The sequence below is a fragment of the Adelges cooleyi genome, unplaced genomic scaffold, assembly GCF_023614345.1.
Source record: "Adelges cooleyi isolate 19-005CV unplaced genomic scaffold, UGA_ACOO_1.1 ACOO_flye_CR_arks_rails_tigmint_CR_PRNA_108, whole genome shotgun sequence".
Classification (NCBI taxonomy): Eukaryota; Metazoa; Arthropoda; class Insecta; order Hemiptera; family Adelgidae; genus Adelges; species Adelges cooleyi.
Window position 1 is genome coordinate 18,378,034 of NW_026095761.1, and position 16,776 is coordinate 18,394,809.

At 33.9% G+C, this 16,776-nt stretch overlaps 1 protein-coding gene across 1 annotated transcript in view; it reads right to left on the bottom strand.

The window, feature by feature from the left end:
* Nucleotides 1-13,335, bottom strand: part of LOC126837849 (neuroligin-4, X-linked-like) — a 39,497-nt gene extending 26,162 nt beyond the window's left edge. Inside the window, exons 1-2 of the mRNA XM_050571800.1 lie at nucleotides 13,232-13,335; nucleotides 1,935-2,084 (exon numbers count right to left, since the gene is read on the bottom strand). Coding sequence (XP_050427757.1) covers nucleotides 1,935-2,084; nucleotides 13,232-13,259 — 178 coding nt within the window. The 5' untranslated portion in view covers nucleotides 13,260-13,335. The remainder of the gene's footprint in view (nucleotides 1-1,934; nucleotides 2,085-13,231) is intronic.
* Between the last annotated feature and the right edge of the window lie 3,441 nt (nucleotides 13,336-16,776).

The following is a 16,776-nucleotide window of genomic DNA, read 5'->3' on the forward strand; positions in this document are numbered from 1 at the left end:
ATGTGGCTGATTACAGGTATTTTTCATCAAAATTGATCGACAAATTTGTATTCTATAACCGTGCGTTTATAAAAGGTCAATCAAAGTTTAAGTGTGTTTCTATTTGACCTTCAAAAGTTATATTATCAAATTGTACAATGAAAACTTTTTTTTTTTAACGTATGTAACATAAAACGACAGAATCAGTTTAAATATTACTCAAGTCTAATCACCATTCAATACATTATGAAAAAATATTGATCTAATGTTTAAAAAATAAATTGTAATTTTCATGTAAAATTCTGAGGATTAAAACGATTAGAGACATCAAACACAATAATTATACCAACCACTTAAGTAACCGTCTAACTTTTAATGTTAAAAAAATTATGACACTAATAAAATTGTAAAAAGTTCAGTTGTAAATAAACACCAAGAGCAGTCTATAGTTATATCTTTAATTATAGGTATATTTTGCCTACCTATTTTTTAGGACACTTTCTATTTAGACTATTTACGTATAGGGCATTATTTGTAGGTATTTAAAACGTTTTTGTTTTGAATTTTTGCAATAAACGTATTGAAGAGAACAGTATTGTTTAACCTCTTGTGGTAAACCGTTTAATTTTGATCATTGGCAGATTACTGTTAATAAAAAAACAATGAAAACTATTTTTATTGACATAAGCCAACAATTTGAATAAGGAATAGTGAGTGCAGTCCAGTCTTATATTGTCTAGCAAGATGAAATGTAAAAACACTAATGGTGTCCATTAAGTCGACGAGAAAATATAAAATAGCAATGATCCTTCTAATTAGCAAAAAGCCAAACATAACGTTGAACAATTACAAAGGAAATAAAGCTGCTAAAGGCTATTTTAGTAATGAAGAATGATACAATTGATTGGGTTGTAATGATTTTTAATAGTGGCGTAATAAAAATTACACATAAAAAAACTTTGTGAAACAACTTCTCGCCAAGTAACATAATAAAATAACTGTAAAAAAAAAAAAAAGTGTCACAAATAAAATTTAATTAAATCATTATTAACTACGTGTGTAATACTGCGATAGCCAAGTGAATAAAAATCTAATATAGGTACTGGGCTTTTTTTCTCTATTTGTTTACCATCTTTAACGTTTTTCTCTTTTTCTTTAATATATCTTTTTCCTCGAACCGTTGCCTTTTATTGCCTGCGAAGCGTGTAATTTGACATTCCCTTAGTTTAAGTAGTTCACCAAGAAGTATGGTTATCACTGTGATTTACTCGCGGGAAACGATTAACTTATTTTAATTTTTGCTATATTAACACGGCAAACCATAAATGGCAAGCCTTAAAATCAAGACACAATTACTGCTGTTTCGAAAAAGTTGCTCGGAATAGTATACCAATGTCAATACTCATTACAAAAAATATTATATCTATATTTTTTTTTCAAAAATAAAATTATTTATAACCTGTTGTTTTTGAGTTGTCATCCCTATCTGGGATAAATGTGCACAAACATTAATAAATTACAATTATCGATATTTTTATCATGGAGTTTTGAGAATTTATTATCACCAATGAAATTGTAGCGTTCACAAATCATCCACAATTTCTATCTGTGATTGGTTTTATGTAAACCGTCGCTTGAGATTATGCCATAAATTATTTCACAAGTCGCTGTATTTTATAATTTGCAAAGTGTACAAGAATGTTAATTCTTTGTTGCGGTATCAGCTGAAAACGGGTCACCCAATTAAGCTGTAAACCATAGTTTTAATTGTTTAGAGCTGTTTACTAACAAGGACCAAAGTACAGCTAGAAGTGTCCGTGGACAAAAGTGGACTTTAGCGACCCATTTGCAGTTCCCTCCCTTTTGGGGGTTTCTTTTTAATTATTATTTTCCGTGCAGGCAATATGTAATACGAAATCCCCATTGATATATAATAATGAATAAAAATCAATTACCAAGGACTCCCAGTCGGTAGTTCAACGTGACGACCACTAAATCTGCAACACTGGCCAGCACTCGACCGTCGTACGGATTGCCAGAGTTCCATTCGTACGATTCGCCGTGAATGAAAACCAGAACGGGGTATTTTTGAACAACTCTACTGCCTGTAACAAAAACGAATAATTAGTATACTTAGACTTGATTAACACAGAGAAGTACAATATAGACTATTAGCATATGAGTATTAAAACTTGGCCATGTATCTAACAGTCTGTAAACGGGCTAAACTGTTTAAACTAACTGGTTTATGAATAGAAACGGCCCAGGGAAATAAATCACCGGCTTCCAGTGATTACCCTCAACGGCTGTGTAGACCCTTAATGGTTCATTAGCCCGTTCCGTGGTGGTTAAGCAGCATTCGTACTTAAAAAACTATATTTAAGAGACTTCGACGAAAAGACGATAGGTGCCATCCGGACTCGATAGCCAGTTTATGAATTTGCGCCATGCATGCAACTACTAAATAGGTATTATCATATTTTCTTCCGTCAATAATATGTGCACAACGGACACACGACTCGATATTAAGATTTATACAAAACGGTTGATTGAAGTCATAAAACCGCCCGTAATAACCATTACAATAGCGAATAGAACACCGGGTTTAACACGAATTGATCCGATACTTGATAATTTTAGATTACCGTCAAGTCCAAGTCAAACAAGCGAAACAATTTTGCCTACTGCCACGATTGGCCTTGAACAATAGTGCTGTGTACAGCCTACGCACACTAAGAGCGGAAGTTTATTATTTTTCAATTTCGTTTCCCGCCGACAAAAACCGTCACTTTATACTCGTTACGATGTTTCTTTAGGTACTTCGCCCGGAGACGTTCTGATACGCACATAAACATACAGACAGTGTAATAAAATATTTCCAGGAATAAGAACACAAAAACACTGATACCTTGATACCTAAGATTAAGTAAAACTTCTCCAAAAGTTTGACTTAACACGTTGTATATAAATGGGGATCGTCCATTATGTATCCTCAACATGAAAACATAATATTTGTTTTACAAAAAATGCATGCAAACTATTTTACTTGGGCTCATAATAAAAGAGTGGGTACTATCATGGACTTGAACATTTTCGTGGAGAGCTATTTTCCATTTTTCTCACCCAAAAGGTCTCCTAAATATTTTGTAGAAGGATTATTGTATTAATGATTCAATTTGTACTAATACTTTTTTTGTTTTAACAAATTTTACTTTTACAACGATAGCACTAAACTATTGTATACAAAATTGGAATACAATTCTATGTATAAGTTTTACAACATTGACTTCTTAGGGTTATAATAAAGAACTAATTTATCTTTCGTAACTCGCTTAAGAGCAGTTTTGATCCCACGGAAGGCGATGTTAATTTCAGATTCGTATCAGTTTAGTTTCGTTTCAAAATTATGTTATTAGTATTATCACTTTTTTCATCGCAATATACCTAATGGTTCGGTGTAAGTTGTTCAAGTCAATCTTACTCAATCTTTGTCCTATTTGAATGTTATAAAAAAATCTGCCGGACAATATGGACGTGGTAGCTTACACATTTTCGTTTGTACCGGATCGACTTAAATTTGTGCTGTTTCCTAAAGTACATTTGGCGAAAGCAATGTTATAAAAAATATAATCACAGCCAAGTTGAAAAAACATTTTTTAATAGTTATTGCACTATTACCCGAGTACAAACACCGGCATTGCACGGACCAAGGATCCGCTGAATCCTAACCTGACCGAGGGTATTAGCTTTAGACGCGTGTACAAGGAATGCATGTGTGCTGGTATGTAGTACACGATTTTAACATTTTGCATTCTCCGTGCGCGCACAACAGGCTGCTCAAACTAACAGCGAGTCGCTGAAAGCGGTTTTACTCGTGTCTAAGCTCATAATCCAGCGCTGCGTCCGGTTCCGGAGATATATATATATACATAGGATACATACACAATACACAATAGTGGCCGTGGAAAGTGGACCGGAGCTGCTTTGCTGGCACAAGACGGTCTCTGAAAAGGATTCGCGCAAAGTTGTGAGCTAGTATATTTCGGAGACGATTTATTAATCAAGGAGTGAGATAGAGAGAGAGAGAATGTGCTCTGGCCGGAACAGCAAATGGAACGGGCAACAGGGCCGAGGGACAGATTAAAACTTTAGGCAAACACACACTCTTCGTGGCCGTGTTGTGGAGAAGAGCCGTGTCCGTTTTAGAATTCCGGACAGCGGAACATCTGTTGCCGTCCCGCGCCAACACACAGTGTACATTAGGCGACCGGGTCGTCTTATATAACACAACCTAAGCAAAGACGGTTGTAAAACCCTAGATCCGGCCTTTGACGTTTTATTCGAAGAATGCGCTGCTGGCGGTTTACGAATTAAACCTTCATAATTATTTCGACATCAACAAAATATGTCAAATCTTCAACTGTACTGTTGTAATAATAATTTCCACCGACGACAACAACAACGCAGTCTTGTTTTTTCCCCCGCCGCCCAACGCATTGTACAAAGAAACATTAGTCCAGTGCACACTATTATTACCGCATATAAAAACATGTCTTGTTAAATATTCATAATTTGGATGTTCGCTTACTACTTTGATGACAACTGAAACGGTTAGGTTGTGTCACCAGTATGAAATGAAATGTGTTTTATATGCACTCAAAAGAATTTTTTTTTTTTTTTTACCCAAGAGTTCATGTGTAGTCGGTTCAAAGGGTTTTCATTTTATAGCTGTTGTGTACGTATATCAATTCTGATGTTTGTTTTTAACGAGAAGCGGTTTCATCATACGTCTGATGGATAAAACACCATTTATGTAATACGGCAAAAAAAAAACAAAATGATGTACCATACACATTTAAAACTGATCTATAATAACCTCCATTTGTAATATTTGAATTGCGTCTAGCGCGTTTCGCGTCAAACGTACACAGTTAAATTATTTTTTTTTTCCCACTTTTAATAGGAAATGATTTTTTTATGGAACACAGTGTTTGTCGTCATTTATACATTTTATAGTACAACAATCGAATACCCTTTAGTCCTTCGGAGAAAAAAAAAAGGTAAAATAAATAAGTTTTTTTTCTAAGCCCGATAAGAATATTAAAAAAAAAAAATCATAGGATTTCCTAGAAGGACATTTTTCATTATTTTTTTATTTTCCAGGCGTAGTTCTAAGAAATACATATTGGAATTTGTATGGTAAAACTACGGCTTTAGTACAATGAAAAAAAATTGAAAAATTATATATATTTTTTTATATGAGAACATTTAAATGTTAATTGGAGGTTAAAAATATACTAGGCCACTCGTTCCAAGTATGTAGCTTGCGAGTGACACGGACAGAGTTAAACTTAACTTGCTACGAAAAAGCAGGATTCGATTAAAAAACGCGACCTCACGTAAACCTACGTGTTATGCTGTACGGTAAACTGAAAAAAGTTTGCATTAAGCACTTATTGACAAAAAAATAAAAAAAGCTCGTGTATGTAAACCAATCGATTATCAATTTTTGCAACGTACGTCTGCTTAACGATCCGAGATAACGACGACGGCGGCGGCTTACGGGTTACTACCCTTGAGGCCCGCCATTGAATCGTTGAAAATATCCGGATACGATTTATTTCTTAATTATGTCATCGGTGATATGTTCGGGGATTTTCTCTTCTCTCACCCCTCCCCCCGTCGGTTCACACAGTCTCTTTGCTTTGCACACGCCACGCCGTCTTATCGACATTCGGCACTGATTAATGACTTTGAGAGCACATCACTGTCAACCCCTCGCCGGCATCGAAATCTCATCATCTTCGCCGTCGACGACGGTTTTAATCATCATTATTATCAACTCGAAAAGTTGTCGAAGAATAACCGAACCAGCCTTAACAAACGTCGATGAAATTATAATACATGTCTACAAGGCAGTGTGTGTGTGTGTGTGTGTGTGCACATAAAGAGCTAAACTTCGTTAAGCGAATAAACCTTTAGCTCGTCTGTTAGGTATGATATTATAATATGTATTTTGTTTTTCCCATCGCCAACGCTGGCTGGTTTCGTATTATGCTCGTGTGAAAATACCGAAATTCTAACGGCGGGCAACGCAGAATCAAATCACGCAAATGGCAGAGAGAAAAAGTCAGGTTGGACTTGAAATAAAAAAGTGAGGGAACGGTAAGAAGAAAGAAAAAAAAAATAGGAAAAACCGGCCATAAAACAACAAACTCCTCCCCGGTGCTATTTTTATTTCATTCCCAGGCGTTAGCGGGCCCGGCAATAACCCTTATACGACACATTGGAATTGAAAAATCGGTTTTCGCAAAGGGCTCTGCTGAGAATCGTATAATCGGTGCACCAGCTGTACGGTTGTCCCTGGCACGTTAAAAAACAACCAACCACGTAATAGTGTCGTAAGATCATCACGTCGGGTTCTGTTAAAGGTATATCGTGTCGAGAACCGCAAAGATTTTGGCCAAACGTTGCCACATAACTAAGAAATACATTTTAACCAGGAAGCCAAGAAACTGCGCCAGAGGTGCGCACGGTAAAAACGTATCAAGTGTCAATAATGACATTGATACACGTGTCGATGATTATCGTATCATATCATTATATTTGTATTAAAGTGTTCGTATAAATAGTTTAAGAAGTTCCTTGAAGACAGTATTCCCGAAAGACTACTCAACGGCGAGAAAGAATTCGTTAGTCTCAACAAAAGTTTAATGTTCGAAAGTAACGATTGAATTGATGATTTTTTTTTTTTCAAAACATTTTCAAAGAAATCATTCCGTTTTATTCAAATTGCGTGTAGAACTTTTAAAATCATTTCTGGCATAATAGTTTACAAAAAAAAAAAAAACATTCAATGGAACTAATGGAACCTAACGTTTTTTCGGCGACTGTAAAATCAAAATAAATTGTACAGTGAATAAATTATGATAATAATACAATTCAACGTCTATTCATACTATATTATACACTGTATATTATTATAATTTCAAAATCCTATCATACTAAAGAAAAAAAAATTGTATCTTATAGAGTTTTACCCTCGGAAAACTTTAGGTATAATACGGCATTATAATAAAGTGTTGAAAGTAACTTCGGCGTGCATAAGCCGTATACAGTATTCTAGCCGTAAACTATTGTTTTTCATTAAAACATTTTAAATTTCAAAGATTTTTTTTACAGTTTTTTTTTAAATTTTTTTAATTTGAAAATAATTACAATCTGTATTAGTATATACAACAAGTAAAATTTAGGGCTAATTTATTTACAACGCTGGATGACTTGATTGAAGATCTCTGGGCCATTTACGCTTAAGGCGGTGTAGTGGGTCGTCAGGAAGTGTGAGAGAATATAATGTTGATATTAGTGGATGTTGGTGATTGAAAGTCTTGTTGTGGAAGTTTTTATAGAATTGGGTAGCTAGATCAGGTATTGTTGGAATTTTTAAGTCGTTGTGAAAGGTTCGGTTGCTAACATACCATGGGGCATTAGTAATGAGGCGAAGAGATATTGATTGAAAGGATTGAAGGGTTTGGATATTTGACTTTTTTGCCGCGCCCCATAACTGGATGCCGTAGGTCATATAGAAGGCCGAATTAATTGCTTATAAATGAGGAGTTTTGTATTAAGGGGTAGTTTTGATTTTAGTAGTTGTCTGAGTTGATGGAGCCTGAGGTTAAGTGTATTACGTTTTAGTTTTATACAATAGGACCAGTTAAGTTTTTTGTCTAGGTGTGGATGCTCAGATATCTAACGACATTATCTTGGGGGATTATGTTGTTATTAATCTGTAACGGGGGACTAATGCCTTGACGGAGAGTAAATACAATGTGTAGCGATTTTTTACAGTTTTTAACAATTTTATTTAAAAGTGTAAATCTACTCCGACTTTCAAAGATATATATATATATTGTATTTTCCAGCCGGTTTTCTATTTGCAGACACCGATTTTGCAGTTAATTGAATTATGCGAGCGTCAAAAAAAGTCTACCTTTTTAATTTGCAAAGTAATAAAAAATTGACGGTTTTCTCGCGAACGCTTCGCGTTATTTAGTATTTTTTTTTTTTTTTTTTGTAAAATATTGTTAAAATTAAAAAGAAAAATTTTATTGTCATTTTCCTCGGATAAATAGTTAGAATTTTAGTTCCAATCAAAGCAATTTTACAATATACCGAGATGTGTATTGATCGCTCAAAAACTACTGGCGCCGACTAAATATATATATATATATATATATAATAATAATAAAAAAGTATCCGCAATATTATGAAATTCTTGTAGCACAATAGGTGCAGTACCCGGACAGCGGTGAAGCCGGAATTTATATTTATAGAGCGCAAAGTTCTGAACAGGACAAACAATTCCCAAAGACGTCTTGGCGGTAACGTCAATAATAGCAACGTCAATACGAGTTATGTGTTTCGCACGTGCCTTCGAGTACAATTGATGTCTCGAGTATAAAAATGTCATAAGTAGAACCGCCGCTAGGCACTTATAACTAGCTGGAAAACGGATAATATTAAATTTGAACTTGACGGTTTAATATACGAAGCTAATCGATGCCGCAATTGAATTCGATGCCAAAAATAAAACACGTAAAGCAATAATAAAACCAAATTTTAAGACATCATATATTTGTGTACAAATAATTGGAATTAAATGTTTGGTAGTTTAAATTTTCAAAAATCAACAAGGTTTTTGAGAAAAAGGCATTTTCTTTTCTTAAGCGAGAAAACTTCATAAATTTGAACTTAAAAATTAGGTTGCAAATATTTAGTTAAAAATGCAAGCTGATAAAGCCGTGTTTTTCGTTATTAGTATTGTTTATTGTAACGTTAAAAATTATTATTTCTGTCGACTTTTTTTTATTTTTTATAATTTTAAACCATATCAAACGTTGCTAGTCTATCTAGTCACCGTTAATAGGGGCGTATAGTTATTATTTTTTTTTTACTTTGTATTATGCTTATTATACTAATAACTTCTAAGTATAGTCGAACGATTTTAAATTACAATTTTTCACAGTTAGAATATCCTATTTCTATTATAGAAAATTAGTTCTTGTCATCGAGAGATGTATAGAATTTTCAAATAGGGTTTACAGATAGCCAAAGCAAATATACTTTAACTAAATAATTATTGTTGTGATCCATATTTTAACGAGCTTTTTTTAACACGCTTATATTAGCTTCACTTGTATGTATGTTTGTATGTAACTATGTAACTAAAAGAGATAGGCAACCGAACGTACATGTGTGTATTCATTGTTGTTTACCTGAAGTTTTCAAGTAATAGAGACACGTATGTACTAGAATTAAAAAAACACGATTTTAAAGCACATCGAACTAAAAAGTGGAAAATAAATATAGTTTAAAAATACTAAAAAACACGCTTAAATAGTAAAGTAAACTAAAAAGTAGAAAATAATTTTCAATTTAGAAATCAATTAATAAAAAATAAATAGTATTATTGTGAAAAAAGCGTGGGGTGCTACATATATCAGTTCTTGAAAAGCGCCCCACACTTTTTTCACAATAATACTATTTATTTTTTATTAATTGATTTCTATATTGAAAATTATTTTCTACTTTTTAGTTTATTTTACTATTTAAGCGTGTTTTTTAGTTTTTTTAATCTATATTTATTTTTTTACAATTAAATTGTTGTAATAAGTTGTTGTAACTATGCATATTATTAAAAACTTTGCCGGTTTAGTGTCGTTTTGAAATACAACATAAGTGGCAATCTAATTTAGATAAACTTTTAAACTTATGACAATGACACGGTGTTTTGCTCGATTATTTTGTTTTTTTGTCGAAAGTCCGGTAAAACATAACGGAAAAAAGTTAGTTTAAAAAAAAACTTTATTACTTAATACACAACAATAGGTGTGTCGAATTAATGACAAATGCCTATATGTTTATCCGGTCGGTTGTTTGCGTTTGTTCCAATACTATTATTGTACAAAGTTTTGCGCCGAATAAACATCCATAATATTGTAATAATGTTATAAACCGAAAACTTTCACCATAGGTGTGTACTAGCTCTTGGGAATCCGGGCGGTATTGTACCACAGCACAACAATACGACGGTACCTACAGGTTGAAACAGGCGTATGTAAATTAAGAGGCCAAACGGCCGGGAAACGTTTCCCTCGCTTAGCAACTCCTGTGCGCAGACATGGAAATAATAATTTGTTTATTTTTATATTTTATACTTTTGCCGCGTAACGTGTACTATTTTTGTACCTGGTCCGTCGTAAATTTCGCACGCAAAAGCGCAAAGCTGTATTTTTTTTTTGAAAAAAAAATCAACTAGCATATATTGTCGATTTTGTTTGTTGCTCGTTAATATTCATGAGATGGACTAAACCCGTGAAAACATTACCAGAGGTCGGTTTTACAACACACCTATACCGCGGGGAGTTGTCTCGGTAGCCGCCACGTTCTTTTAACCTTTTTGCCAATTTTTTTCCTGTTTTTTTTTTTTTATTGCCCTTGGCGGGCGGAAACAAAAAAACAACGAACTGCCTTTGAAACTGCCGGAGCTAATGGCCCGGAAACCCTTTTCCGGTTATTGTCGTATTTTTACCATCCTAGAGTCCTTTATTTGTTTAAAGCTAACGTGTACGAAACGACAACAAAATCGAGGCGGGGAGGATAACGTCCAAACAAAAAGTATAATACCACAATAACTAAACAACCCCGCTTGTAAACAGTCGGTAACGGTAATAATACACGGTATCGTCCAAACGACCAACTCGTGTACTGTTTTTGTAACACGAAACATGTCTTCGTTGTTTTTATAAAATCGCGAAAACGTGAATAAAACTAATTAATTCCCACCGAGAAAAATACTAAAGTGTATGTTATTCAATGTTATTTTGCGCGGTTAAGGGTTTTTTTTTTTTAAATTAAAATATTTAGAATATAACATTACAGTTGAACACTATACTGGCTGTGAACTGGTTTTGTTCTATAGTCAAGTGTTCAAAGACGCGTGTAAACTGTAAAGGTGGGTTTCTGCTTGAGATCTTCGAGTACACGGATATATGTGTTGGTATAGACTATACAAACACATACACATTGCCCCAAGCGTATGTGCATAAGGCTTAGCAACACTAATCGAGTTAACCCCGTTGAAAAATAAATGAAGAAACGAAGTCAACAACGGCGTCTGTGCGTGGAGTTTGTTCGAAAAGTCTCAACGCCGAAATTTTTAATAATGTTATTCCGTAATCGAGTTAACATAATATAATTTAATACAGCCGATGTTGGGGTACTGTGGCGAGCATATTAAGTAAAAATCATACACAATTCGACAGTTTGGTTTTGGTACGAGCCCAGTAACGTTATAGCGTTGTTTATAAAAAAAAAAAAAAAAACACCAGCACTTTTTGGGGTTGGGGACATAGTGGGGGCGGGAGAGAGCCACTGGTTTACCGAAAGTGATAAATTCGTTTTATATTATGTGTAAATGGATTTGTATGCATATTGTTTTAAAGTACAAATTTGAAAAAAAAGTAAGTACAGACACAACCGCGTCCGTTATAAATTATTCTATTAACGAAAATGGATTGCAAGTAAGTTTATATACTTAACGCCTATCGCCAACGCCACAATCATAAATAAAAGGATCACGTTTTGAATACGTAATTTTTGATGAAAATAAATAAAAAAACAGAAAACGAGCAAACTAATAAAACAAAACTACTCCAGACAGAATTTCGCCCTTTCCTGACACACACTCGAACCTTGGCCCCTGGCTGACTAATGGCAGGAAATCACATATCCGAGCCTTACAACATTTCTCCAGGCTCCAGCTATCTGCTCCCAGCCCTCATCGTATGCATTTCTTTTCATCCCCTCTCGGTCTGTTTGTTTTCTTTGCGACTCCGATTGGTGTGTGAACAATAATATTTAACTATAGTTAGGTTTTTTTACAAGAATTATTTTTTAAACATCCACAGCAATCGTTGTAAGATAAGATGATTTTAAAAAAGCAGCCGATTGTCAACATTAATTCAAATGATTGTCGTTATTTTTTTTTATCTTTATAGCTGATGATTTACCTTAAGTATTTTATTTTCTTATATAACTTGGCTGATTTCGTCTTAACGTGTTTTGTGCACATTACAAAATAGCAAACCAGTATTTATTGAGTATAGTCTGAGGCTCGGTTAGTTTAATTAAATAATAAGTATCACAGGTCGCATAGTATAGAAGGTTCATATTTTTAACACTAATATTTAATTATGCATGTTCTGTCGAAATAGTCGACAAAAGTATTGATAACATTTTTCCATAATAGAATTTCTTAAAATCTCTTTAATGTAAATCACTGATTTGTATTCGCTTTCTACTCCAACTATAAAGAATCCATTCTGTTGTACAACAAGACTTTCACATAATATAACATTTTTTATTTAGTAAATTTCAAAATTTACCATATTTTACTAATAGCTTAAACCATAGGCCATAGCCATATAGGGTTGTAGATGAGATTGCGGTATTCTTAAATGATTATAACGGGAAAAGCATGTAAGTTTATTAAAAATATAGTTTATGGCTAAGAATGTTACTCAAAACTGTTATATAATCATAAAATTACATAATTATTATACTTGATAAAAACAACTTGAAACTAATAGATATCAAATAAAACAGCATAATATATTAAAAAGTTATTTAGTGATTCACCAATTATAACTAATAAGCACTATATACGGTAAAAAAAAAAAGAAGTTATAGGTTATTTTGTTTATCTTTTGTACGAAATAGCGCCTTAATGAGTCATTTCGGAAAATTAACAGTAATTATCACATTAGTCACAAAAGCGCTGATTCTATCGATAAAACAAAAATAAATTCACTGTAATAGAGGCTATTGTCACTTAACTAGTAATTTAATCAAACAGTGGCGCCACCAGATGTTATTTTTTTAGAGGGTGTTAAAATTTTAATTATAAGCAATTTATAGTGCGCGGTCTAAAAAGCCATGTATAGATTATCATATTAGTATAGGTGACAATGTAGAAAATTATACATCCAAATTAAACTGTAGTTGTTCTTTGGATTCATAGGTCGGGCATATAATAAGCGTTCTGCGCATTTAGACACATTTATTTACAACGCGCTTTACCGCACTGCGCTCGGTCATCTGCGCTTTGTAGCTTTAGAGGCTATTAGGGGGGATTTTTGGGTTTACAGAGTTCGTTTTTAAAAATGAGTACGTTTAACCTTTGAACACTTACCGTTATTGGCGTACAAAAGGAAGTTCATTGACAATGCGGGGGAGTCGCGCGATTTCGTTTGTCAGCGGAAAGTCCAGAACAAATGAGGACGTTCAAGATCCAGAAACACCGCAGCAGAGTTTTCATTGCTTTCTTAGCCATGGCGCAACAGTGATAAGTCGACGACATCATTGTTCCAGATAGACCCGTCCTCGAATTGAGACTAGAAAGAAAATTTACCTGCACAGTGTACACCAAAGTCTAGCGGGGAGGCGCGTCCATAAATTCTAAAAGATTCCGCCCGGATAATGTATGCCAATGCGGTACAAACAAATGTACTGATTAATCAAGTTGATACATATTTTGTTGACACAAACGAGTTAAGAGGGCGTCGCACCGCCCATTTTTAAGGAGTAAAGTATAGGCAATTTTTTTGTATAAAATTTTAATTTAAAGGTTAAACTGTAATGTGTAGTTATTAGTTCGATAACTAGGACTCTGTTTTGGTAGTTAATTTTTTTTTTGGACTACCACAGCATCCTCTTGACAGCGATTTGAAAATGGTTTTTCATCTCTACATGTTTAAGCAGACTGAAAATAACTCGCTTGATTTTGGTTTTAGAGTAAAAGCACCCATTATAAAAATTAAAAGAGAACAATATTCCGGAGGGCAAGACGGTGCGTTTTTTTTCATTATTCTAAGTATAACGCTCAATACATAGTTTAGAAATAACGACTATTTTAATATTTTTAAATGATTGTAACTTTTCAAAAAAGGATTTTTTTTTTAAAAATCCCTCCGGAATATTGTTGTCTTTTAATTTTATAATGGGTGCTTTTACTCTAAAACCAAAATGAAGCGAGTTATGACAAATTTTACTTGTAATCTTGTCGGATTAAAAGATGAATTTTGAAAAAACGCGTGTGTTTTTCGTTAATAATATTTCTATTTATTACACTCGGAGGGCACACGGGAAGAAGAGCGTTAGTAGTCCATGTATGAACATTTTAGAGTATAGCAAAAACAAAGTTCGTGAATTCCTCTGCATCTTGCATAAGAACAAAAAAACAATATCACATCAAGTGCTATTCTAATAAAAGACGTATTTATTTGAACAGTATATTGACTTAAATAAAAAAAAATTAACGGCATAAATTGAAGAAAAAAAAATGTATTTATAAATGGACTAATACCATTATTTTGCCAAACATCGACCAACACAATACGACGTGGGTATATATCAAAACACGTGTCGTTATCGATAAAAAAAGTATAAAAAAAAAAAAAAAACACGGTAGTCGGACTTACGGCCACGGGTTGTCGTCACGTATAATGATACAATAATATACAATAATATACAAACACTGCATGTCGCACCGCGTACTGCCCACTCGGGTCGAACGTGCGGTGTGGTCGCGGGCAGGGTTGTTTTGTATCTATCCGTTTTCATTTATATGATAATGCGAATAACGAAACACCACTTGGCCATTTGTCCGGCACGTTATGTGTATTTGTGCGGGTGCAACGGCGGCGGCGGAATCAGGAATGCGTTATTAGCTCACTTGTTCAATGTAAATATCCCTGCTGTTGCTGGCAGCGTTTATACTACCCTATATTATTATACTGACATGTGTATATCCCCCGCGTGACATGTGTGTACATTACAATGCCGTTTTTGTACACAGCTCGCGCGCAGGTACTTCACCTACTTTCCAAACATGGAAATGCGTTAGCCGCGTTCGGCCAAAAACCGAGCAAACCCGCCGGGCACGTTTAACAACCGATGGCGTGCGATGGTTGATTAATGTAGGTTTCTGTGTTGGTGGGCGGCCTTAACGAAATCAAATGTCTTTTCTCGAAGCGCCCCCCCCCCCCAAAAAACACCTCCGAAACGCATTCTCAACGTTCCTCCAACGGCATCGGTGTAATAAATAACAATAATAATATTGTTATTATTATTAAAACGTGTGCATCGCGAGATCCCATTAGGCTTATAAAATATATATATATAAATATAGGTACAAAATTATTATTATCATCATCATCGTTATTATTGTAAAATATTATCTTCTCCATACGGCTATAAGTTCTAAATCTTTTGCTGCGCGCTCCTTTAAGCATGATTAAGTGTTAAACTTTGTGCTGCCACGGTCGTTACGTCCGCCATAATTCTTCATCTTCAAACGTGTAATGTTACATAAAGAATTTGTATGGATAAATTGCTGTTTTACACATTTTTTTTTTTTTTTTGTTGCTGATGTTCATCATATTGTTTGACAAACACGGCGCTATATTTTATTACCTTGTTGTATGCATTTACATGTATGGGGTGTAATATTTATAGTCATTGATGGCTGTAGTGAAGAAATAGCTCGAAGACATTCAAGAAAAACTGGTTCGAATCTCATAAAATACATATATCGCATAAATATATATATATATAATGTCATAAAATGCTCTATGCGTTCAACTTGGCGGTTATTGCAATATTATTAAAAGCCAAAACAAGTACCAAATTGCTAATTTTAAACTATTATCGTGTAAACCTTTTTTTCAACAAACCGAGTGTCTATTTTGCTTAATTCCTTCCAGCCATTCTACAGCCATTCGTCCTAAGTAGTCCCAGTTACATTTATTTTCGATAGAATTACTTCGACTGCCTAAGTATATGTATTAATACGCACTCTACATTAAATTGAGTTTGTGCGATTATACCTGTTCATATTTTGCATAATACCCATGTTATTATTATTTTTTTTTTTTTATATACATACCTATTATATTATACGAGTTTGAAATTATTATTCTACTTGGATTCGGACTCGGGTAAAATGCAAACAACAATGTATAGATGGGTCCTTTGTAAGCTTCCCGAAGGAAAATAGTATACTAAACCCCAGAAAAGGATAACCCCGGATTTTTTTTTTTATATTTACAGTAGAATTTCCGTTATTTCCATTGACCTTAAAAGGATTACTCTTTTATTGTTGTATATTTATATTTTTAGCTGAATAACAAATCGTTTCTTTTCGCCGATTGTCCGATTTTTCGATTACGCCCGTAAAACGGACATAATAATATACATTATTATAATATATATATATATATATATATATATGTATAGCACGGCCAACGGTCTTTTTTTACACTGTACTACGTCCGTTGGTTTCGACAAAAGCAGATTTTTTTTTATATATTATGTATTTTACATATCACGTATAAAGTATAAACACATCACTTTCAGCTTGGTGTTATTTGAATTTTTCAATAATCTTCTTTGGCAAATTTTTCAACCATAAGTGATCAAAAACTACGCTCAATTAATAACAGCCAATGATATTAATAGTTTTACAGTTAGACTCGCTTCGTAAATAGTCCAGTTATTTGTGATTAATTGTAATGATTGAGAACATTTTGGCATCAAACAAAAGTAGGCTTTTCTTTGAACGATTCGGGCGCTTTTTTTTTTGGACCTTTGCGGCGTCTCTCTCTCTCTAAGACCGGGGCGGCGTATACACCGACGGGTCTAGGACTAAATTGTAATGGTCAATTTTATTTTTACTCT